Source organism: Lontra canadensis, unplaced genomic scaffold, assembly GCF_010015895.1.
Source record: "Lontra canadensis isolate GAN:19392208 unplaced genomic scaffold, GSC_riverotter_1.0 scaffold206, whole genome shotgun sequence".
NCBI lineage: Eukaryota > Metazoa > Chordata > Mammalia > Carnivora > Mustelidae > Lontra > Lontra canadensis.
In genome coordinates, this window is record NW_022631200.1 from 1139206 (window position 1) to 1163824 (window position 24619).

Here is a 24619-nt window from a genome sequence, read left to right on the forward strand (position 1 = left end):
GGCCAAAGCAACAGAAGGGACCGACAGGAGAATTATCAGGTGACCAAACATCAACGGATGAAAACGAGATGTTAGCTGTAGTTGCCTACAACAAACTCCCGTGGTTTGTGCCCCCCTACAAACCTACCATCCTGGAGGAAACACCGTGAGCAGCAGGAGAATCATACCTGAGTGTCCGTAGGGAGCAACGCTGAAGTTTCAAGGTGTCACACAGCATCTTTACTCCGCTATACCCCAAGGAATTCTGGCCCAGGTCCAGAGTGACCAGGCTCTGATTGCTGCCAAGGGCAGAGGAGAGGACTCCAGAGCAGAAAGGGGTAATGGCACATCCCCACAACCTATAGGGGAGACACAAAATTAGTTGATTCAACCGATGTGTACGGATACCGTCCTATGTGACAGACACACTCTTGGGTGTTGCAGATGCAACAAGGAACAACAGAAGTCTCCTTCCTCTGAGCTCATGTACTAATAGGAAACAGATGAATGTAGTGTGTCATATCCAACAAGGTTATGAAGAGCAAAGGGAGAAGCTGGGGGGCACTCACTACAACAGTTGAGGAAGACCGGAGTGTTGAAGAGAATGAACCATAGAGAGACCCGGAGTAGGAGCTCCCCAGGCAGATAAATAGCTTGTGCAAAGGCCCTGAGGTTGTGTCAGATTATTATGTAAAAACAATGTCAAGGTAGCCAGCCTGAGAGTGAGCCAGGGAGAGCTGAAAGAGAGGAGGTCACAGACAAGAGGGAGCCATCTCACAGAAAGTCCTTAGGCCCTTGTAAATTGTAGGTTTTACTTGGAATGAGATGGGGAACCACTGAGGGTTTTGAGCAGAAACAGGACAGGGGCTACACCTTAGAGGTTATTCCTAGTACCTGGTTGAAAACTGTAGGGGAACACAGAAGGCAGAATACAGACTAGGTGGAAGGCTTTACAACCATCTAGATATTACCAGGATGTAGAGGGGGTAGGAGATCAGATTCTAGATTTCTAGAAGATGGCAGCAGGAATTTAAAAAGGTTTGGGTTTGGTATTTGAAAGAAAAAAAGAATAAAGGATTTTGTTCTGAGCAAATAATGTTGCACAAATGTTCAAGGATTTGTGTATATATGAGTGTGCGCATGCACACACACATGAGAATAGGTCATGTGTTTAAGCCCTCCCCAGGATTTTGAAGAGGTTAAATCTAACACCTTCTTCCTGGCACACCGAATAACATGCAAACATATTTCATTATCATAGCCAACAGTTGATGCATCCAACTCCATTTCCTAGAACACATAACTGTGCTTACACCATCCAGAAGTCAAGGCTCACCGGACACTTCCCTATACCCCTATACCAGTAGGACGAATGATTAAGAGAGGCCCCTCCCAGTCATCACTAGCATCACTGCCCTCCTCGGGGGCACCTGCCCCAAATTGTAACAACCAGAGGTTTTACTTGTGGAGATCCCGACTGGACAGGTCTGAGGTACAGCCTGGGTGTTGGGATTCTCAAAGGCACAAACATTTCAATTATGTGGCAGAGGTTGGACGCCAGGACTCACCTTGCCTTGTGGTGCTGTGGAGGCCAGAAAACTGCTACCCTTTGGGAGTCCCTCACAGGTCAGTTTCCAGATTCGAGTGTATCTGAGTGATGGTACCTAAGTCACCTAAGTAGGATTGTGAGACAGAACTGAGGGGAAGCCATTTATCTGCTCACGGACGGGACATTTGCTGCAGTATCGAGTTCCTACCCTGGGGAGGCTGGGTGTTGGGGCAGCCAGTCCTTGATGCCATAAGTGTTGCATCCTTAACATGGTCCACAGGTGGCCTTTGGATGACCTAGACTAGAAACTCTTCCTTTAACCGTTCCAGTGAATTTTCTCCCCCAGCTTCTCTGACATATACCTGACAAATAAAAATTGTATGCATTTAAGGTGTACAGTATAACGATTTAATATATGTACACACTGAAATGATCCCCACATCAAGCTAATTAACATACCTGTCAGCTCAGAGTCACCATTTTTTGTGTGAGGACAACTTGTTTACTGAGAGCAATGTTTTATTGCTGAAAAGTAGAAGTTTCTGGAGACTTTCTTTAATCTTTATGGAGATATAATGGACATAAACCATTGTGTAAGTTTAAGGTGTGAAATGTGCTGATTTGGTACATTTATGTCTTGCCAGATGATGGCCTCTGTAGTGTTAGTTAACACCTCCATCCCAACATAATTTCTTCTTTTGGTAAGGAAATTTAAGATCTATTTTTATAAACAGACTCTTAACTACAAGGGAACAAACCAATGGTCAGCAAAGGGGAGGTGGGTGGGGGAAGGAAGGAGGGCACCTGTCCTGATGAGCCTTGGATGTTGTGTGGAAGCGTTGAATCTCTATATTGTGTAACTAAAACTAATACTGTGTTAATGACACTGGAAAGAAAAAAAAATCTGTTCTTTTAGCAACTTTCAAGCATAGAACACAGTATTATTAGGTATAATCTCCACGCTATGTGTTAGGTCTCCAGAACACGTTCATCTTCTAACTGCAAGTCTTCATCCTTTGAACCCCCCACCCCATTTCCTCCTTCCCTTTGACCCCTGATAACCACCACGCTACTCTACCTCTATGAGCTCAGCTCTTCACGAGTCCACACAGAAGTGGTGTCATACAGTACTTGTCTTTGCCTTTTCCTTCTTAGCATGATACCCTCAAGTTTCATCCATGCTATCTCAAATGGCAGGATTTCCTTCCTTCTCATGGCTAATATTACATTGTATGTATATGTATATATCTCACATCTTCTTTTTTTTAAAGATTTTATTTGTTTATTTGACAGAGATAGATCACAAGTAGGCAGAGAGGCAGGCAGAGAGAGAGAGAGGGAAGCAGGCTCCCTGCTGAGCTGAGAGCCCGATGCGGGACTCCATCCCAGGACCCTGAGATCATGACCTGAGCCGAAGGCAGAGGCTTAACCCACTGAGCCACCCAGGCGCCCTCTCACATCTTCTTTATCCCATCATCTGTTGGTGACAACTTACATTGTTTCCTCTCTTGGCCATTGTGAAAAATGCTGCAATAAACATGAGAACGTGGATATCTGTTTGAGATCTCGTTTCATTTCCTTTGGGTACATATCCAGAAGAGGGATTGCTGGATCATAGGATACTTCTATTTTTAGCTTTAGAAGCTCCATACAGCTTCCAGAGTGGCCACGCTGGCTTTCGTTCCCACCAGCGGGTACACGAGGATTCCCTATTCTCCGTGTCCTCCCCACTGCTTGTTATCTCTGTTCTTTTTACTAATAGCCGTCCTGAAAGGTATCAAGTGAGAGCTCACGTGGTTTCAATTTCCATTTCCCCAATGATTAGCGATGCTGAACTATTTTTCATGTCCCTGTTGGCCATTTGTTGGTCTGATTTGGGAAAAAAGTCTCTTCATGTCCTTTGCTCATCATTTTTATTTATTTATTTTTTTGCTATTGCATTGTATAAGTTCCTTTTCTATTTTAGATATTAACCCCTTATCAGACCTATGTTTTCCAAATATTTTTCTGTCTTTTCATTTTGTTGATTGTTTCCTTTAGTAGACAGAAGATTTTTAATTTGATGAAGTCCCAATTATTTATTTTTGCTTTAGGCATCATATCCAAAAAAATCATTGCCAAGATGAATGCGAAAGAGCTTATATCCTATGTTTTCTTTTAGGAATTTGAAAGTATTAGGTTTTTAAGTCTTTAATCCATTCTGAGTTAATTTTTGTGGATGGTGTAAGGGCTCAATTTCATTCTTTTGCATGTGGATGTCCAGCTTTTTTCAACCCTATTTATTAAAGAGATTATCCCTTCTCCATTGAGTATTCTCGGTGCCCTTGTCAAAGACTAGTTGACTGTGTGTGTGTGGGGGCGGTTTATTTCTGGGCTCTCTGTTCTGTTCTTTCAGTTTATGTATCTGTTCTTAGGCCAGGACCATGCTCTTTTGATACTATGGTTTCATAATACAGTTTGAAATCAGAAAGTGTGTGATGCCTCCACTTCGTTCTTGGTCAGAATTGATTTAGCTGTTTGGAGTCTTTTGTGGTTGTCTACAAATTTGGGGATTTAAAAAAATGTGAAAATTACTATCCTATTGGATTTTCAAAATACTCAACCGGATTTGTTCTAGTCTGTATTTGAGCTGCAGATTTGCTACACTAATATATTTTAGAGACAGATTAAAGTTAAAAATAAACATAACTTACCATAGACATTTGAGGTTACAGGTTGGCTTCTTCAAAGCCTCACACAGAAACTTGAGTCCAGTAAATCCTATGTGATTCAGGCCCAGATCCAAGTGTGTAAGGCTTGAATTCTGCTGGAGAAGTGTTGACAGATAATTGCAGCCACTGCTGGTTATGCTACAGTACCAAAGCCTAGAAATCAATCACATGAAGAGAAAATAAACTTGAGTCCTCCCTGAGGAGATGTACCCAAACCAGGCTCGTTGACTTCAAGCCACAGGTTTCAGGCAAGCTTGCAGACAATGAGACGTGGAGATGAAATCATGGGTGGAATTAGAATTGCTACATAAGTGATTATATGGGCCTCAGTCACCCACCTCCACTCCACGCACCCACAGCTGTCTACACCCTGATCCTTGGTCCGTGTGAGTGTTTGATGTTGTGTGTGATAGGGAGGGGGGGTTAAGGATCGGAGGTGGGGAGGTTATCTGGGTGAGCCAATGTAATCACAAGGATCCTTACAAGAAGGGGCAGGAAAGTTAAAGTCAGCCTGGGGAGAGGTGATGAGACAGACAGAAGGACACTGAAGACACGATGTTGCTGGTTTTGGGCATTGGGGAAGGAGCCATGAGCCAAGGGATGCAGCCACCTCTAGAAGCTGGACAAAGCCGGGAAGCAGATTCTTCCCTGGAGATCTTAGAAGGAACACAGCCCTGTGGACACCTTGATTCTAGCTCAGGGAAACCCATTTTGGACTCCTGGCCTCCAGAACTTTAAGACAATGAAGTTACATTGTTTTAAGCCTTAACCTTAAGACAATTGGTTACAGAAAGAGTTAGGAAACTAAGTGGTATTTATCATTTCTACTGTAACTATGGGACAGAGAATATCCATCTTGCCTTGACTTGCAAATTCTGTTAGTGGAAGGGACCAATTCTACGTCCCAAATCCAGTTACTAGATAGGCCATATGTAGAAGTGGAGGGCACCAGTTCTCCTTGGGACAAGTCTGGCCCTAGAGCCTGGATATCCACGAGTCAGCTATACAAGATAGCAGCACGACTTCTTAACCATTAAAACATTTTTTTTTTCCTTTCCCTGGTTTACTATTACTATAGCAGAAAACCAGAGATGGCTGGAATTATCACTGGCTACTTTCCTAGACAGAATAATGTCCCTCTGAGATGTCTGTGCTCTAATCCCCACGTGTTACATGGCAGGCGAGACTGAGACCAAGGGTCTTGCCTGGTGAGTTATCCTGGACTGCAGAGAGGGGCTGAGTCTAATCCTAGGAGTCCTTCCTCACTGAAGTGCAGAGAGGCTCAATGTGTGGGCTTGACCCCCCACAGCTGGCTTTGAAGGTGGAGGAAAGGGCCATGAACCAAGGAGCACGGTGGCCTTTAGGGGATGAGGCCAGCTCTCCATTTGCAGGACCCCCTGTCCCAGAGCCACAAAGAAGCAGATTCTGCCAACAGCCTGAATGAGGAAGGAACACAGAAAGGAACACAGCCTTGTGCATACTGGTCTCCTGGCCTATGGAAGGACGCAAACAGTGTTGAGCTGATAAGCTGGTGGTGATTTGTTATAGCAGTAACAGGACACCAACTTGGCTGCCTTTTTGTTTCAGTGAACCTAACTAAGCGATGGTATCAGCCTTGGCTCCCACAAGGGCCCCCTGTCACGTGGCCAGAGCCCGGGGAAAAACAGTGATGTGATATATCCAGGGATGTGGGCCCACAGGCAGCCTTTGAGATAAGCCGTGATACAGCCCTTTGGCTTGGACATTTGTACATTTATAGAAACTCCCAGAACTATGGGGTAACAGAGGAAGGCCCAAGCAAGTTCTGGCAACTTAGTGAAGTGGGAACACAGCTCACAAAACAGAGCTGAGCTCCAGAAAGAAGAGGTCTTGACCTGTAGCTCCTACCTCCACAGGGTGCAAATACGATGACATTTAATGCCCACGTCTTAGCTTTCTCACTGCAGACTGGACAGACAGGCACTGATTTCAGAAGGCTCGGGGGCAAATGAAAGAAATCTCTGGCAAGACCTTGGCAAAGCGTCCAGCACATATTAATTAATTCAGGAGCCTGATAAATGTTGACCATGACTTATATTTCTGTTTAGATGATTTGAGGGTAATTACATGTAACATAACTTGAAGACAGAGCTAGTGCGTGGGTGGCATCTTTTTTTTTTCTTAAAGATTCAATTTATTTATTTGACAGAGAGATGGAAAGATTGCACAAGTAGGCAGAGAGGCAGGCAGAGAGAGGGGGAAGCAGGCTCGCCGCTGAGCAGAGAGCCCGATGCGGGGCTCGATTCCAGGACCCTGAGATCATGACCTGAGCCGAAGGCAGAGACTTAACCCACGGAGCCCCCCAGGCGCCCCAGCATCTTATTTCTTATGGAAATTTATGTTATTTCAGTGTTTGGGGGCTGAGACAGTGGGAGTAAAAGCCCCTCCTTCCACCTCTCTCCAACCACGAGCTGAATGCTCCACAGAACTTTGAGTGACTGAGTAGTTTTTGGATACTGGGTGTCTTAAGGCACATCCTAGATCAAAACTAGTTTATAGGAAATGCTGCCAGCTGCCGTCTGAGGCGATCTTGCCGACGGCAAGATCACTGGAGATACCGACACTGAATAGAATCTGAGTAGAAATAGTCGCTGCAGCTCCGTTCCTTTCTCAAAACCTGGCCTGTGACTTCAGTGTTAACAAGAGGATTTTAACGAGCTAGTTGGCCAGTAAGTCCACGTACCGTCAGCTGCGGGTGGAGTTTATGTTACGTGGTCCTAAAAACAGGCCTAAGGGGCGCCTGGGGCTCAGTGGGTTAAGCATCTGCCTTCGGCTCAGGTCATGATCCTAGAGTCCTGGGATCAAGTCCTGCATCGGGCTCCTCACTGAGCAGGGAGCCTGCTTCCCCCTCTGCCTGCCACTCCCCACGCTTGGGAAGCACCCTCTCAGACAAATAAATAAAATCTTTAAAAAGTGCATTAAAAAAACCCCATACCTGGAAACCAGTCACCTCCCCCAAATCCCTATGGAATACTGACTCTACATCTTATACTTTTTTCCTAACACCCTCTTGTCAGGTCCACCAGATCGGACTGCCAGCATCGTACCTGGGCCACTCAGAGGGACTATTAAATGCCTGCACCTGCACTCTTTGAATCCAGCATGCAAGCGCGCACACACAGCACGGACTTACACCAGCCCCTGCAGCTGGCAGTCCGGGTAACTCAAGCCTTCACACAGCAGCTTTACCCCACCGTCTCCCAGGGCATTCTTGGCCAAGCACAGGTGCGTCAGCCTCTGGTTGACGATCAAGGCAGAGGACAGCTCCTTGCAACATGCTTTTGTAAGGTGACAGTCTTCCAGCCTGCCAAAGTGTCACATGAACAGTCAGAGGGGGAGGATATTTCCGAAGTCCCATTTTCTTGGCTGTCCCCAAAGCCTCAAGTCCCCAGCTACCGGCCTTCTCATGACCACCCTTCTCTCACCATGTGTTTGAGGCTCAGTCATGAAGGACCAGGAGTGAGAGAAGGATGGGATGCATGAGCCACCTGCCTGGGACCTGAAGTGGGAACTGGGTGTCCGCCTCAGGAGGAGGTCCCCTATGGGTGGCCCTGTACACCCAGTACTACCATTGTTCTTCTCTAGGTGGCCACAGACCTAAAATGGAGATGCTCCATGGGAAGAGACCGTACTCACGACAGCCTCTGCAGGAAGCACTTTGGGTGTCTCAGACTCGTGCACAACAACTTGGCGCTCTCTTCCCGGAGCTCAATTCCTGTGAGGTTTAGGCACGTGAGGGACTGGCTGATCCTGAGGGAGCAGGAGAGATGGGCCCACTGCTGGGGGGTGACCGAACAAGACACCAACCTGCCAGAGGAATGGGAACAGGTCATTCTTAAGAACCAAACACTGGAGGACGGTCGCCACTCCCGCCCCTCGTTCCCCATTATGTCAGGTCCTGGACTAGAGGATGCGGAGTGTGGTCCCCGGGCCAGCGGCATCTGCATCACCTGGTGGGCAGTCAGAAATGCAAATCAGAAACTCTGGGTGCAGAATCCACCGGCTTCGGTTTTGGGGTGTCCTATATCACCCAGAAGACTCCTGGGCCACACCCTCAGACGATGGTTCAGAGGATCTGAGTCAGACCCGAGAATTTGGGTTTTAACAGGTTCCTAAGCCATACAGCTGCCACTAGCGTGGAGACCACATGTGGAGAACTACTCTAGACATCCGGTCAGCCAAGCATTTCAGCCAGCAAGGGACCCACACTCTATCCGGAGAGAGCGTTCTTACCATGGAGAATGGAATTCCGTTGGGACATTATGTGTATCATGGTCTTTGGAGTGGGGTTTCTAAAAAAATAGTAAAACATCCCAGATCTGCCATTTACTGTACATGCAAATGTGGCCAAGTTACGTAACTTCATCAAACCTCATTTCCATCTTTAAATTGGAAATAAGTCATACCCTCATGCTGAGAGTTCGTTAAAGTTGATAATTCGCCTGAAGTGTGAAGTGCGCTGTGTACCCTATAACTAAACGTAAGTAAAAGTCAACAAAACACTTACTTTTCTTAGAGCCTAACCTATAATAGAGGAACCGAAGTTAACCTGGGCATTGGAATTTTTTTTCCCCAAAGTAGATTGTTGAATGGCTTCCCATAAAGTAAAACAATTTTTTAAAATTTAATTTTTTCAGTGTTCCAAGATTCATTGTTGATGCACCACACCCAGCGCTCCAGGCAATGAAACAATTTTTTCTGGAATCCCCATCCATTTATTCCTCAAGAAGCAAGTTAATACCCCAAGTCTTCAAACTGCACACTTTCTTTTCCTGGTGAATCCTCACAGGAAAGAGAAGGGAACGTCATTATCAATGGTCAATTTGGCAACAGCTATTATCAATAATGTAACAGTGAGCACGTGTGTGCTTGGACTCAGTCTTAGTCCTCGAATCCCTGGGAGATGCGCATTCCCCATCCTGCAGATGGGGTAAGACCTAGCTGAATAGCCCAAGATCGTAACGTTAGAGGCAGAACCACAATCAGAGACCAACAGATCACCTTGAACTGTGTTCCTATTATGACTCAGGTGTGGCCCAGTGAGGATCAAGGGCACCCCGGGATGAGTAATGGAAACCCCCAGCAGAGCAATCAGGTGGAGAACATCCCAAGGGGAGATCTCTCAACCCAGAGGACTGCCAAGAAAGGGAAAACCTGGTGCTGTCAATGCATCCTTGCCTTCAGATGAATCTGGACAGAGTCTGGTATTCTGAACCTTGACATCGGAGAAACAAACCACAAACATATTCTTTCTGATTGACGATGGTATCCAGTTTTGGAGTGTTTTGTTGGACTACTACGGATGGTTGTCCAGGTTGTTCAGTGATCAGTACAAGTGGAAACTAAACCCCAGCCCACTTTCTGTTGTGAGGCACGTGCCCGGAGTAGCACTGCTTCGAACCAGAATAAGGGATTTCCCCCCAATTTATACAGAGTTGCTCTACAGTCTTCTGGCATCTCTGTGCACATGCGAGGGGTTCTCAGAGATAATGGGGTGTACCTGAGGTATTGCAGCTTACACTGTGGGTGTGTCAGGATCTCACACAATACGGGCAGCATATCACTCTGGTCATTTCCCTGAAGGGTCAGATGCGTGAGAGTCTCATGACCACAAAAAACAACACAGAAGTTCCGATAGGTGTCCGCTGGGAAAGTATTTTTGAGGCTAGAGAAATGACAAGAAAGGTGAAATCTTGCATTTCTACATACATGGGAACAAAGGGCCTCAATAGGTTTAAACACTGGGAACTTTGTTCCTATTTTTCACCTCCAGTGAGGTGTGGTCAAGAAACTGTATATATGAAGGTACACAACTTAATATTTTGATATACTCCTATCTTGTGAAATCATCACCGCAAACAAGCTAGTGAATATACCTCTCAGTTCACATAGTCACCATTTTCTCTCCTTTTTTCTGTGGCAAGAACACTGGAGATCAGGTCTCTTAGCAAGTTTCAAGTATACCTTGCAGTTTTGTTAACTGTTGTCATACTGGTGAGGTTACGTCCCCGGAACTCACCCATTTTGCACTAACTGAAACTTTGTACAGCTTGACGAACATCTAATTTTAGGAACTCCCGGAAGCCCCTGTTTCTTTAGTCATCTCAGACTTCTGCAAAAGGGAAGTTGGTCCTCAACAGTTGTTTTGGAGGAAAGCTGTTCTGTGGCTTTTTGAAAGAGATAAGGAAGGGTAATAGCTTGTTCCTCTCAAGTGTTACCATGGGAACGTTTCAGGAACACTGTGTCCTGCTCAACATCTCACGTGTAGAATCAGGATCGCATGGCTGGTGCGACCCTAAGTGAGCAGAAGAGACTCTTTTTTCTCTATGTTGACAAAGAAACCTGTGAATGAGGATGCCTTCATTTGGAGAATGTCTTGCTGGTACCAGAGCCCACTTTGCAGACTAACTCATGTTTGCTCTCCTTCCCTAAACCTCCCCCCAAAACCTGCCCATGTGTAAGCTTCCAGGACTTTCCCAGCACATGAGCTGCAAGGGGGTGCCCACAGGAAGACTCTGAGGTGTTGTCACAGGCAGACAGGACCACACTCTATTCTGATTACGAGTATTTAACTTGTGTAATTACTTTTTTTCTGGTGCTTCTGAGGCCCCCTTATTTCTTCCCAACTTCATTCAGCTTCTAGATTTTTGGATCAGATTCAGACATATACCCAGCCCAGGTCACAGGTCTGTCTCAGCACATTGATACCATCACTCCAACAATGCTCCCAGGCATGGGTGATTTTGCATCCCCTAGGGACACCTGGCAATGTCTGGAGACATTTTAGGTTATCACAGTTGGAGGCGGGGTTGTGGGTGCCATCGGCGTCTGGAAGATAGAGGCCAGGGCTGGTGCTAAAATCCTATGATGCACAGGAAAGCCCAACCCCACTGTCTGCAGAGGTTGAGAAATTCTGTTCTATGCACAGCCCTATGGTTGCCTAATGGGATTGAAGCTGCCCCCAGGATCTGGATGGTCGTCATGGAGTTTCGTGGACATCCAAATCGTATTTCACATTGTGTTAAAATCACCTGGGGCTGGGGAGAAGGGACCATGGGGAATTATTGTTTAACGGGGGACAGAGTTTCAGTTTTGCAAGATGAAGCATCCTGGAGATGAATGGTGGTGGTTGTCGCATAATTACACATTTAAAAATCCATCACAGTGAACTCGAGAATGGTTAAGATGATAAGTTTTATGTTATACCACAATAAAAAAATTGGAAAAAGTTACTTCATACGATTCAGTAGACAAGTATAAGGTATGGACGGTCTCAATTCCTCATGTCTTGAGTACCCAGTTGGACTTTGGGAAAGGGATTCAAATATTACTCCAATGTGAAAAATACAAGGAACCTGGTTATGCCCTAGGGGTTTTAATCTGGGGTTAGCGTCTACTTACACCACTTTCTGAAGATTATGGGGAGCGGAGTCTATTTTTTCACAAAGCAGCTTCACGGATGAGGTACTGAGGAAGCTCTGACTGATGTCTAGAAACACCAGACTCTTGTTTGAGTCAAACACAGAAAGAAGATCCATCCAGAAAGGAAGCACATACTGATCATTCCGGAACCTGTTGGGAAGAGGCAAAGGAGGGAATTTACCGAATGCTGCCGGAGAGAAAACGACCACCGGTCCCTCGTTGTGAAGCTATTTAGGGAGGGCTGCTCCCGGTATATACCCCAATAAACAGGCAGAGCTCTAAAGTCAGATGGTTGAATCACTTAGCATCACTGTCAGACAAGTCATCACCTGAGACAGGTCACTGGAGAAAGAACTCAAGCTTGCTTGCCTTTTTTTTTTTTTTTTGAGATTTTTTATTTGAGAGAGTGTGAGTGAACAAGCAGGAGTGGGGGTGGGGGGTAGGGGTGGGGGGTAGGGAGAGGGACAGACTTCTTGGATGTAGCCTGACTCTTGCTCCATCCCAGGACCCCAAGATCATGACCTGAGCTGAAGTCAGATGCTTAACTGACTGAGCCACTTTACCCAGAGCTCAAACTTCTTGCACAATAATCTAACAGAGGTTTAGAATAAACCAAAAGTCTAAGATCATTGATACAAAATTAAAAACAATATACACCATTGATTAAAAAGAGAGCAATAGGTGTGTCAGAGATCTGAATGTCAGATGGTGTATCCATATGCATGATATTCTCAATCTAACTTACAACTGTATTTGTAACCTAAAATGTCCATAAAAACTTGAGAAGATGTAATCACAGACTTAAGAGAATGTTTATTTTGTTCTGTGGTTGCTTCTGGGCGTAGGGTTGGTGTAAGTGATATGATTTCTTTATCCTCTTCAGTATTGCTTTAATTTTCCATTAATGTATGGGATCTTTGCAATCAGAAAAATATTGATTTTCAGGAAAACAGTACAAACACTTGAAGCCATGATGTGTCAGAAAGTTGAAACGTTTTAGTTATTGATGGGGAAATACTATGGGACCTAAGAGTAATCGAATATTTGGAGGTTTTTGTGGAGAAAATTGAAGGTATGAGTGTGTAAGGAATAAGAGTAACCAGCACATAAGTATACTAACAGAGAAAAGTGTAAATGAAAGTTGAAGCTGGAATTTAAACTCCTATATGCTAGGAACCTTGAGTAATTTTAGAATTAGTAATTTAAAAATACTACTTTGAAGTAGGTCCAGTGCTTACCTGAAGATAACAGAAAGGAAGCCCAGAAAGCATCTAACTCGCCCCACATCATCACAGTAACAGAGCCGTAAGAGACAGAGCTCAAAGTCAAACAGTAAGACCCAGCACCTTCATTGCCTCCTACCATCTTCCATTCCTCAGCCTATAACTGGGCTTGGCTGCTTTCAAATCAAGGTGGCCGGTTTCCAGGGCATAAACATTTATCTGAATAATTAACCTCTTATTTTCCACTCTCCCTCAAGCCTGGTGAGGCTGGTCACTCATGTCACCCTATCTTCTGAAGGACAATTGTCCTTTTTCCTAGAGAAGGGCAAGGCTACACAAGACCGTGTTTTGGGGGATACCCTTCCAAAGGCACTAATGGGAGAGTAAATTTGAGTCAACATGAGTATCTTCCTAAGATTCAAAAGAGCTTAGAGAAGAAATAAGCGGTTTCTAAAGGCAAGAAGCTCCATTAGTAGACTTGATGGAATAGCAAGTCCTACACAAAGTAGACATTTTGTGGTTTGAAATAGGGGAAGAAAGAAGCCAGATAGAACTTAGGTTCTGTCAGCTTTAGCATGCCTGGCTGCTTTAGGTTGAGGTTTTACCTTTGGTTTTATTAGTGGTGCTTGCCTCGATGAAAGATATATTTAAAATTAATGTCCTCATTGCAGAACTTGAAGCAATATGAGGAGGACAAGCCTTTAGAAACCTAGTTTGTGACTTTCAAAGAGCATGGTCTATGTGCTCTGGGGAAAGACATCTGAGGCTGTGTAGGGTTAGTGCAATGGTCTTATCAAGGGAAGATAATCAAGCTGTTGTGTAGAACATGGGCTCGTTCCCACTGTGCTACTGGAGGAAGTGGTCTGACTGAAGGCAGCCTGTGATTTAAGCGCCCCAGAGTTACAGACCAGCAATGCTATGGACCTGCTGTGATGAGCAGGACAGAAGGGAAAGTGGCAAAAGGCACCTGAAAAGAACGTTCATGGAAAGCATCCGTTTGCGTTTCAGATCAGAATGATTGTAATCACACCTAAAGACATCCATTGCCTTCTTCTCAGATGGGGGCTCCAAGATCCAAGTAGTCCAGCTGTGGTTAATTACCTGCAGTGTTCATGTTGGCTCTATTGTTGGTTTTAACTAAACCAAGGTTAAGAAGAAAAAAGAGGGTCCTCAAAAATTAAAAATAGAGCTACCCTGTGACCCAGCAATTATACTACTGGGTATTTATCCCAAAGATATATATGTGAAAAGAAGGGCCGTATGTACTCTAATCTTCATAGCAGCAATGTCCACAATAGCCAAACTGTGGAAGAGCCAAGATGCCCTTCAACAGATGAATGGGTAAAGAAGGTGTGGTCCATATATACAATGGACTATCACTCAGCCATTGGAAAAGATGAATACCCAACTTTTGTATCAACATGGACGGGACTGGAAGAGATTATGCTGAGTTAAATAAGTCAAGCAGAGAGAGTCAATTGTCATATGGTTTCACTTACTTGTGGAGCATAAGGAATAACACAGAGGACATTAGGAGAAGGAAGGGAGATATGAAATAGGGGGTGAGAATCAGAAGGGGAGACATATCATGAGAGACTATGGACTCTGAGGGTTTCAGAGGGGAGGGGGGTGGCTGGGTGAGCCTGGTGGTGGGTATTAAGGAGGGCATGGATTGCATGGAGCACTGGGTGTTATACACAAACAATGAATCATGGAATGTTACATCAAAAACTAATGACATACTGTATGGTGACTAACATAACATAATAAAAAAAATAAATACTATTTTGACTTGGGATCTTGGATGAGATAGGAGGCTATTCATGCAATCTCATTTGCATTCAAAGCAGCTCTTTGATGACCCTCCTGCAGAAGAAAGAGTTAGGTAAACCAGCATGTAGGCCTGTATAAACACTTGGATGAGAGAAGAAACAAAGTCAGGACACAGACGAAGGGAAACACCAGTTCAAAGGAATGCACGCATCTCTATGTTTATCGCAGCATTATCTCCAAAAGCCAAGTTAGAGAAGCTGCCCAAGTGACCTCTGATGGATAAAGATGTAGTATATATAATCAATGGAATATTACTCGGGCATTAAAAAGAATGAAAGCCTACCTTCTGCCAAGACATGACTGCGGCTACAGTGTGTAACAGGAAGCCACCTGTGCCAGTCAGAGAAGGACAAATATCACAGGATTTCACTCATCTGTGGAATTTAAGAAACAGAACGAATGGGCAGTGGTGGGGGGGAAGAAGAGGAAGACACAAAGTGAAAACAGACTCTCCACTAAAAAGAGCAAACTGATGGTTACCAGCAGGGAGGGTGGTAGGAGATGTGTAAAACGGGTGATGGCGATTGAGAGTACAGTCATCACGATGAGCACCGAGTGTTGTGCAGACCTGCTGAGTCACTATATTGTATCGGGGTAACTAGTATGACACTGTATGTTAGCTGGACTGGAATTACAATAAAGAACTTAACCAATGGGGTCTGTGAGTGCCGGTGATCTTCGGGGTGGAGAAATGTTCCAGCCCAGCCGTCAGGGTCCTGACGCTCCCTGAGGTGACTCGAGTTCACGACTCTCTGCTACATGGGGAAGGAGTGGGAGGGCAAGTGAAGGGGATGTGTAAAACAGACGCCTCCACCAGGAAAGTAAGGGAAAGTAAGGGGGGGCATTTGATTCTGGCCCTGTGAATATGCATGAGGATTTCAGATACTGCATTTCTGAAGACAACCTAGGGTTGAGAAAGAGGCAGGCTGATAAGGTAAGTATCAGTATGTGTCCGGTGGGCCCTACACAGGACCATGAGCAGTGAGCTTGGATTGTGATGGGGGAGGGGCACTTCATAAACCAGCAGACTGGAGTTCTAATCCCACTCAAACAACCTTTAATGAAACCAGGATCTTCACCTCAACAGGAAAGATTGCAAGTAGCCACCAGGGGATAAATCGTGTTTGGAAATGCCGTAAGAGCTCAGCTGATGTTACCTGAGGCTGCATCAAGAATAACAACATCTCATGACTGCCTGGGGTCATCTCATTGTGTCAGTTGCGTTAGGTGACGTGCCCATGATCGTGGATGGGGGGAAGCTTTCAGAACCTCGTTGAATCAGCCTCTGACTGTCCACCTTTAATGCCTTTCCATCTGTCATGCTAAACAGGACAACCCCATACAGAGGGGCAACCTAGACAACCAACATGAGGGCTGAAGTGAGGTCGAGCCATGTGCAAACATTGCTCAGCTGGAGACAAAAGGACACAGGTCTCAAAACAAGGTCTGGTTCAAAGTCCCCATCCTTAATCTGAGCACCGTACTCCGCACCTTGAAGGGCAAGCTGGCAGAAGAAGTTCTGGTAAGAAGAAAATTCTGACCCTAAGCCACAGGGAGGACACTCTGCCCTGCTGCTACTGGAGTGGGGCATGAGGCAGAAACCCGGGTACTACCAGGGTGAACAGGGCAGGTCCTTACCGGTCAGCCTGAGCCTCTGATCCCCATGCGGTATCGTTCTCCAGGAACGTCCCCTTTGCCACCCGCAGCCACATTTTCTGCAAGCGGTCACAATGCTTGAGGCAGAACGATGCGTGCACCAGGTCTGAGGTATCTTCCAAATGCAGGGACACTTCCGTGACCTGGGCCATGGCCTCCTTCACAAGCTGCTCCTCCTGGGATTCGTAGAGACAATACAAGGTCTCCTTCGTGTCTGTCACCGAGGAGAAGGGTCTGTGTTCAGGGGACCGCACTGTGCATTCCAGTAGCTCCCGCTTGAACTCAGTGGACACTGGGCAGCCAAAGGTGGTCGCCAGCTTCCTGGCCCTCTTTTCATTGGCGAGGCCAAACAGGAAGCGCCCCACGGGGGCCAGGTGGGGATTCTTGAAGCCTTCTTCCTTGGAGAGCAGCCTCTGCACACCCCCAGCGTGCCAGACGGGGTTTCCTGCATCTTGGTGGCCCTCGCTCCCCAGGACGCAGAGCGCAGCAGCCAGGAAGTGCTGGATGCTCAGGTGGACGAAGCGGTAGCAGCCCCCAGTGTCTCTGTCCTTCTGGAGGATGCCCCGGTCCAGGAAAGGGCGCAGGTCAGACTCGTGCACGCCCAGCCTGCGCAGGTCGAGTCCATCGAACGCCGAGGTCTGCGCCCACGTGCCCTCGGCGGCCAGCAGGCACAGGGCTTGCAGGGCAGCCGCGAGGTGCGGACCCGGGCCTTGGCCCCGCGCAGGCGCAAACCGGCTGCAGAGGAAGTGCAGCAGCAGCGACGTGGCGGTCTGGCAGGTGGGCCGGGGGTCCGCGCCCTCGGCCATCTGCAGCCTCAGGCAGGTGCACGCCATCCAGCACACGGCGGGCGCCGCGCCCATGCGGAACAGCGCCGAGTTGCTTCTCATCAGCTGGAAAGCGCGCAGCGCCTGAGCCTCCTCTCCCAAGTGTCGCAGGAAATACGCCCTCCTGTCGCGCTCGGAGAGCCCCTCCATCTCCACCAAGAGCGGCTGCTGCACCAGGAGCCGCAGTTCCCTCAGGGCCTCGGGCCGCGTGGTGACCAGCAGGGTGGCCGTGGGGAAGAGCTTTCTCTTCAGCAGGCTGCCCAGGAGGACCGGCGCAGGCCTCCGCGTCCTCCAGTCGCCCCCCAGGTCGTGCTCCAGCGCGCCCGTGCACCAGGGCCCGCGCAGCTCCTCGAAAGCGTCAATGACCAGCAGGAGCTTGTGCGCCTGGGCCAGGACCTGCGGAAGGGCGCGCTGCGGGTCTGGGGCGCTCTCGGCCAGCAGCTCTGCGAAGGAGCAAGTCCCCTTGCGGCTGAGCACCTTGCCGCTGAGATAGAAGGCAACGCGGCGGGTCTGCGCGAGGCTGTCCTGCGTCCAGTCCAGCGTGCACTTCTTGGCCAGAGTGGTCTTCCCCACGCCCGCCGGACCGTGCAGCACCACCGTGTGCGGGAATGGACCTCCGAGCATTTTAGGATTACAGAATGGAATCTGTGTCTCGTATCTTTGGGTGACCGTGTGAATGTTCTCACTGGCTCCAGGCCAAAAGTTCTTCCAGATTTGCTGGACCTTCTCTTTCAAAACGCTTCTGTATTTATCCTGTTTACCTTTAGTGATTGGAGGTAGGGGATAGGAAGGACATAGCTGGTTATTCATTAGGAAAAAAAGGATACTTTGTGTTAGGTAGGAAAAAGACAAAAAAGAACGGCCTGACACCAGGCTCGTCCAGGAAGACAGGATACAGACCTGGCTTTTCTCCTTCCAAAACTTCCTTTGCCGCTTCTGGGTTTGGGACATCTTCTCCCTGTACTTGAGTAAGTGCTGCAAAATACAAATTAAAAATGAGCTCGACACAAAGACACATGAATTTCTTTTACCAGAAATACAGTGTTAAAGCGGATCCAAGGAGCGCAGAATCGAATCTCTGTCCATATCATGTGCTGGGAGGTGCAAAGGCCAGGTTTATAGAGAGGAACAGAGCAAATGACCTTCTAAACCAAGTTTCCTGCCTGTCCTCTCTAGACCCATAACAAAAATTATTTTTTCGAGTTGCTCCGTCAAAACTCAATGCAATCCATTGAAGCTACTCGTGCATCTTTCCCGCTGGTCTAGACCACACAGCAGGGCATCAGGAGACAGACCTCCATACAGCCCAACCCAGTACAGCTGCTCCATTGTCTGAGTAAGCAATGATGTCATGCCGGTGTAGAATGCCAGACGGTTCCTGAGAATCTGCCCAAGGTAAGTGAAAATGCGCGTATGTCAAGACTAGCCCACCAAGGTTCATAGCAGCGTGATGCAAGGCAGCCAGAAAGTAGAAAAAATCCAGATATCCATCCATCCACCAACGAATGGACAATCAAGTGTGGCATAGCCACACCATGGAGTATCATTCTGTAATGAAAAGGGATGGCAAGTCAGTGACATACTCAACAATGGGGACAAACCTCAAAAACATTATGGTAAGTGATGAAAGACAGACAGGAAAGACCATGTGTCCAGAAAAGCCAAATCTAGAGAGACACAATAACATAATGGTTGCCCGGAGCTGGCGGACAGAGACTAGGGAGTGACCACGTGTGGACACAAGGGAACTTTCTGGGGGTGATGTCCATGTTGTAAAATTGGATAGTGGTGATGGTTGGGAAATTCTGTAGGTTTACTGAAAGTTAGTAGTAGCACATTTAATTTGAATGAAATTTATGGATACACAGATTGTACTTTACCAGAGCCATTAACAAACAATACTACCCAGCTGACTTTAGCCACTCAGTGATGTTAAGGGACCAGAGTGCTGGATGTATATATAGCACATCTCAACTTTCTCATCTGGGAGTTGAGTTTCCTAAAGTCTGAGCAACTGAAATTGAAAAATTGAAGAGAAACTCCATACAGTACACTAATTTTCTGTGAACTGAAGAAATTCAGTTCTTTCCAAGGGTCCTTTTCCTGCTTTGTTCCTAAGTGAGGGAGGAAGGCATTTTCTGTGAGACTATTGGGGATTATAAACCATGGAGGAAAGGAGGTTTGGGGAGATGGAGCTCACAAAAGGAGGGTGCAGAGGACAGAACAGGATGCGGTAGTTGTGGCTTGGCTCGCTCCAACACTGACCAACCCGGCTCCTTTCCTTTTGCACACTGTTGGGTTTCTTCCAAGTTTGCACATTTTGGTTCTGAAGTCCTGGTGAACCCTGAGAAAAGAGGGGCCATTATAGGCTTCTCTATTGAGACTTCTGCCTGGGGAGAGGGTGGGACTTCAAGAAGACTTATGTTTGACAACTGCATCTCCTACATAAACCTGGATGACATAAAAAGGACCTTAACATGCTATGGGAGAGAAGATTGAAGTGTGTCAGGCCACAATCTTGGGCTTACGTGCCTTTTCTGGCTTCCTATGTGGTTGAGAACACACAGTGACTGTCTCATGGGAGGGCGTTGTATGCGTAACCATCTCCAAAGACCCAAGGAGCCGTAAGACTGAAGAAAAAGGCTGACCAGTCCAGCCTGACAACAAATGGTTATTTAAAGATTTTATTTATTTGATAAAGAGCACAAGTAGAGGAGCAGCAGGCAGAGGGAAAGGGAGAGACAAACTCCCCACTGAGTACAAAGCCTGACATGGTGCTCTATTCCAGGACCCTGAGCTGAAGGAAGACACTTATCTGAGCCACGCAGGTGGCCCCAAGAAATTGTTCAATAAGGGGACAGAAGTATGTATTCTGTAGCTGCAAGACCAGCTGATCTCCATGACCCTGCTTCCATAGCCCTAGAGGCTGGGAGTGCTAGTGGGGGTCTACCCAGGGGAGAGTAAGAATGGGTGTGCACCACAGTCCTAGCTCCAGAGCAGGTCAAGGACCTTATGCCCTGAGGGTATATGCAGGGGTGTAGTTAAACAAAAGGAAAGACTGTGACTGTGGTGGGGGTGGTGTTCAAGAAGGCTGCGTGTCCTAGAGTGCTCATCATGGTGGATTTGTCCCAGAAGGCTCCAGTCAAGTTCATGCAGTGAGAGAAATGAACACGTGTGCACCCTTGCTCTGTCTTGAGGCCATCACAAAGCTTTCATGGATTAACGCTCTGGTTTCTGATCAGTTAGATAAAACCAAACTGTCCTGGGAGGGGATGTAGGAAGACGGTGGAGTCCTGATGGGAGAGGGAGTACTATAAGCTCGACACTGGATAAAGAAGTGGAGAGTCTGGGAGAGTTCTGAAGAGATTCCCAGGAGGCAGTTGGCTGCAGGCATCTAAAGTTCAGGGGAAATGCTGGTGTAAAGATAGCCTTTGCAAAGTCATCAGGACATAAATAACCAGTAAGATTCCAAGGGATATCAACCAGGACCAGGATGCTGAGTGAAAAAATGGCCAGCCAGTCATTCCTTTTGAAGATGAGGCAGAAGAACAAGAATTCTGAAAGAACGGAAGAAAAAAAATAATCCTCAACAAGCCACAGAGCAAAGGCAACAAGGTCATAAAAGCCAAGAGCAGGATTCTGAATAAAGAATTCTCCATGCTTTTAGTCTGAACACTTACTGGAATGAATACCTATTTGGCAGTATTGCCAAGTGTAAGATCTGATGGACCACCAGTCTCCTTCTGACATTTGGTTAGGTCATCATTGTAGAACCCTTTGGCACTTGTGTATTGATAGAAGAAGTCAGGACATCTAGGTTGAGATTATCAATGGTTGTGCCTTTGTTCTTCAAACCACACTCCCATTTACTATTGCCTTGAGCCCAAGTCTTATCACTAAGGATACTGGTGATTTGGGATATGGAGAAGGGAGAAAGTTCATAATCACTAACTCAAAAATCCTTTTGGCTGGGGTTAGCAAACTTAATTTTCTAGTTCCTGCAAAGGGCCAGACAGTAAATATTTCCTGCTTTTCAGGCCACACCACTCATCTGACCTTGTAGGGCAAAAGCTGTCATAGGTAACATATGAGCAAATAAGCATGCCACATGCAAAGAAAACTTCATTTATGAATACTGAAGTTTGAGTTTCCTATGATTTTCATAGGCTGTAAGGCAGTCTTTTGATCCTCCCAACCATTTAAAAATACAAGAACAGTTCTTAGATTTTGGGAAGGTCAAAAGTACATGGCAGGCTGGACCTGGTCTGGGAGTCTGGTTGGCCAGCCCTTGCTGTAGGTCATGCTAAAATCCAGCCTGTCCAGATTCCAAGGAAAGCTCTTGCCTTCCTGCTTCTGTGTGCATTTACTAACTTGTGGTATAAATACCGGCTCATGGAGCTCCCCTGGTCTCCCTCCTCAGCCACTGGGATGGCTACAGAGAGAAGGGCTTGGCTTTCCTTGAATTCTTAGTGCTCAGCACCATGTCTTGTATAATTAAAACACGCCCCTGAATTCCAAAGTCTCACATAAGAAGTAAATGAGGTAGCTTATCTAATGCTGGAGGCTTGTTCCGAGAGACTCCACAGCTGCTTCTGGGAGAGGAGGAGGTGGGAAAACCCACACTTTTCAGAGCCAGACCCTTTTAGCTGCTCAGCTTGGGGTTTCTTCATGCTATTTCCAAATTTATAATCTCCAGAGGCCAGCTGGGAGTGAAAGCCCTCCCCTGTCCATTGAAGACCAGGAACAGTAAGCTAAAAACAGATCTCTAGATGGAATAAAACAGGCCATTTTTAAGGAAAAAGAAAATGGTAGGTAAGGAAGAGCCTTTGAATACCCTTGCTGAAGAACAAGAGAGAAAATATTCTCTAGAGCAGCGTGCTCTCCAAAACAAATATAACACCTCTCACTTATGTAACTTTGTATTTTCTAGTAGCCACATAATGAAAGGTTTAAAGAGGTACAACTGACTTTCACAATTTTTTTTTAATTTCTTTTCAGCGTAACAGTATTCATTGTTTTTGCACCACACCCAGTGCTCCATGCAATCCGTGCCCTCTCTAATACCCACCACCTGGTTCCCCCAACCTCCCACCTCCCCACCCCTTCAAAACCCTCGGATTGTAAGCTTTCAAGAAATCCACATCTGGGGGGAGACACAGATCATTTAGCTCAAAGTCTCTGGTGATTGGTTCTGGACATCAGCATACTGAAGCTCCTGAGAGGACTGCCCATCAGCATATTGAAACTCCTGAGAGGACTGCCCAAAAGAGTGAAAGCTGACAACCGCTGACCTAAAACTCAGTGCTCCACTTAGGGGACACTGGGCGGTGTCTAGAGACATCTTTGGTTGTTTCAAGTGAGAGGTGTGTGCTGCTAGCATCTAACGGGTAGAGGTGCTGGGACGCTAGCACTGGGGTCCCAAGGGTACAGCTAAATATTGTGCAATACAAAGGAGGTCTCCTCACCCAGCCCCAGATGCTGTTAGTGATGCTGATCGAAGGGAAGGTAGGGGTTTGCCTCTGTGAGTGTGCGGAAGGAAACGTGAGTGGGAGCTGAAAACCAGAGGGTGTGTAATAATTTAACACCTTGGATGTGTGAGAGAATGGGATCCGGATATACTCAAGGAACAGTCTTGGATGAGAGAAGGGATACAGACTGAGGTGGCCACGGAAGGTATACAATCCCGGGGTAGAGTAGAAATAGCTAGAATGAGAGATACCACCAGACTTTAGGAAAGTCTAGCACTTGGGTTCAGGACAGGTGGCCTCTCCAAGGCTCAGTGTTATTCCTACACATGTAAAACTCTGGAGGCTATTCCTCCTTCCTCCTGGGACACCTTGGGGGTTAGTTTCTACTTACCCATGAGCTCATCCTTTGCTCTCTCAGACAGATCTGTTTGGTTCATCTTGTCAAAGACCTGGATGGTCACCATCTCTACCCAGTGGCTGGGGCAGCGGTTGGTGAGAATTTCTGCCAGTTGCTTCCCATCAGCTTCCTCTACCTCTGTCACAGGGATGTGCTGTAACTCCTCTTGCGGGGAAAGGGACCTCAACAGAGATTTGAACTGGCTCAGCTCATCCTGGCTGAGCTGCTCCAAGAGGGGCTGCAGGCTGAAACCCAGCTGTGCAGAAGGTTCCATCTCGTCCTGCATGAGATATCTGAGCTTCAGGCATTAAAGAAGAATCAACGAAGAAAGAAGAGACCATGAATGGGTACTCCTATCTAGAACAGTGGTTGCCTCTGTGCCAGGAACTTGGCAATTCTCACTGCCCAGCCTGCTTCTTTGGAAACCAACTCCCCTGAAGAGGAAAAATTCACTCATGACTCCCTTAGTTTTTGCCTTGACACAGTGATTCCTATTTTGGGAGTCTGGGACCCTTTTGAGAGTGTGCAAATCTGAGGGTAGATAGTGAGTCCTCACAGATCCATCTCCTGGACCTAGCAGATCATATGTTTTTCGTAAATTAGGTATACAAATGAGCTAATGAAATCTTCCCACTTTGGCTCTCTAGAACAACCTGACATGTTGTCATTTTAGAATGTTTATGGACCTTGATTACAGAACAGTCTTCAGTTGACAACATCTCAGAGGAGAAGCAAGATAGTGGAGGAGTAGGAGACTGAGATGACATCAAGTCGCATAAGTCCAGCTAGATAGTTACCAAACCATTCTGAACACCTACAAAGCCAACAGGAGATTGAAGAGAAGAGCAGCAATTCTATGAACAGAAAATCAACCACTTTCCAGAAGGTACAACATACAGAGAAGTGAATCTGAAGTGACTGAAGATAGACCGCGGGGGAGGGGCCAGCTCCCGGCAAGCTGTGGAGCATCAGAGCACAAAATCGGAACTTGTACAAGTCTGCTCCACTGAGGACATCACTCCAGAGGCTAAGTGGGGGTAGGGTGGAGCCCTCACAGGAACAGTGTGGTCTCAGGTCCTGTGAGGTCACAGAAAGACCAGGGGTGCCTGAGTGTGGCAAATCCCCTAGGTATCAGAGCAGGGAAGCCACTGCAGAGATGGAGCCGAGGAGAGGCTCTTAGCTCGGGGTTACCTTAAACCGTGATCCAAGGGACAGTTGAGCCACTGCTCTTTAAGCAGGGACCCCACATGTGGCAGATCCAGGGAGACCCCTTCCTTCCTCCTCTGGAGCAGTGCAGAGTGTGTGGCAGGAATCTGCTGGGTTTGGAGACTCCAAATGGGGCCACGTACCAGAGACAGAAATGCTCAGTCACAGGACGGGTGAGCTTGGAGCGCGGCCAGAGACCAGGGAGCTGGGAGGGACTGACAGCTTTTCTCTGAGGGTGCACTGAGGAGTGGGGCCCTGAGCTCTCAGCTCCTCCAGACCGCCATCTTCATTCCCATCCTCCAGAGCTCTACA

General features: G+C 46.9%; 1 protein-coding gene across 1 annotated transcript; it reads right to left on the reverse strand.

Moving 5' to 3' along the window:
- NLRP2 (NLR family pyrin domain containing 2) lies at positions 1–23375 on the reverse strand. Its single transcript, XM_032848735.1, has 10 exons — positions 23096–23375; positions 19437–19580; positions 18137–18211; positions 16395–17997; positions 11680–11850; positions 9779–9943; positions 7915–8085; positions 7412–7582; positions 4222–4392; positions 1–338 (listed from the first exon to the last, which is right to left on the reverse strand). The coding sequence occupies exons 1-10, from the start codon at positions 23373–23375 to the stop codon at positions 116–118; spliced, it is 3174 nt and encodes a 1057-aa protein (XP_032704626.1). The 3' UTR covers positions 1–115.
- Between the last annotated feature and the right edge of the window lie 1244 nt (positions 23376–24619).

Bases quoted from the DNA above. Each gene is read 5' to 3' on its own strand.
- NLRP2 (XM_032848735.1), bottom strand. From the start codon at position 23,375: ATGGAACCTTCTGCACAGCTGGGTTTCAGCCTGCAGCCCCTCTTGGAG. The intron at 7,583-7,914 runs GTGAGTACGGTC...ACACTTTGGCAG, and splicing joins TGCTTCCTGCAGAGGCTGTC to GCTGGAAGACTGTCACCTTA. The intron at 4,393-7,411 runs GTAAGTCCGTGC...ATTGATTTCTAG, and splicing joins TGCCAGCTGCAGGGGCTGGT to GCTTTGGTACTGTAGCATAA.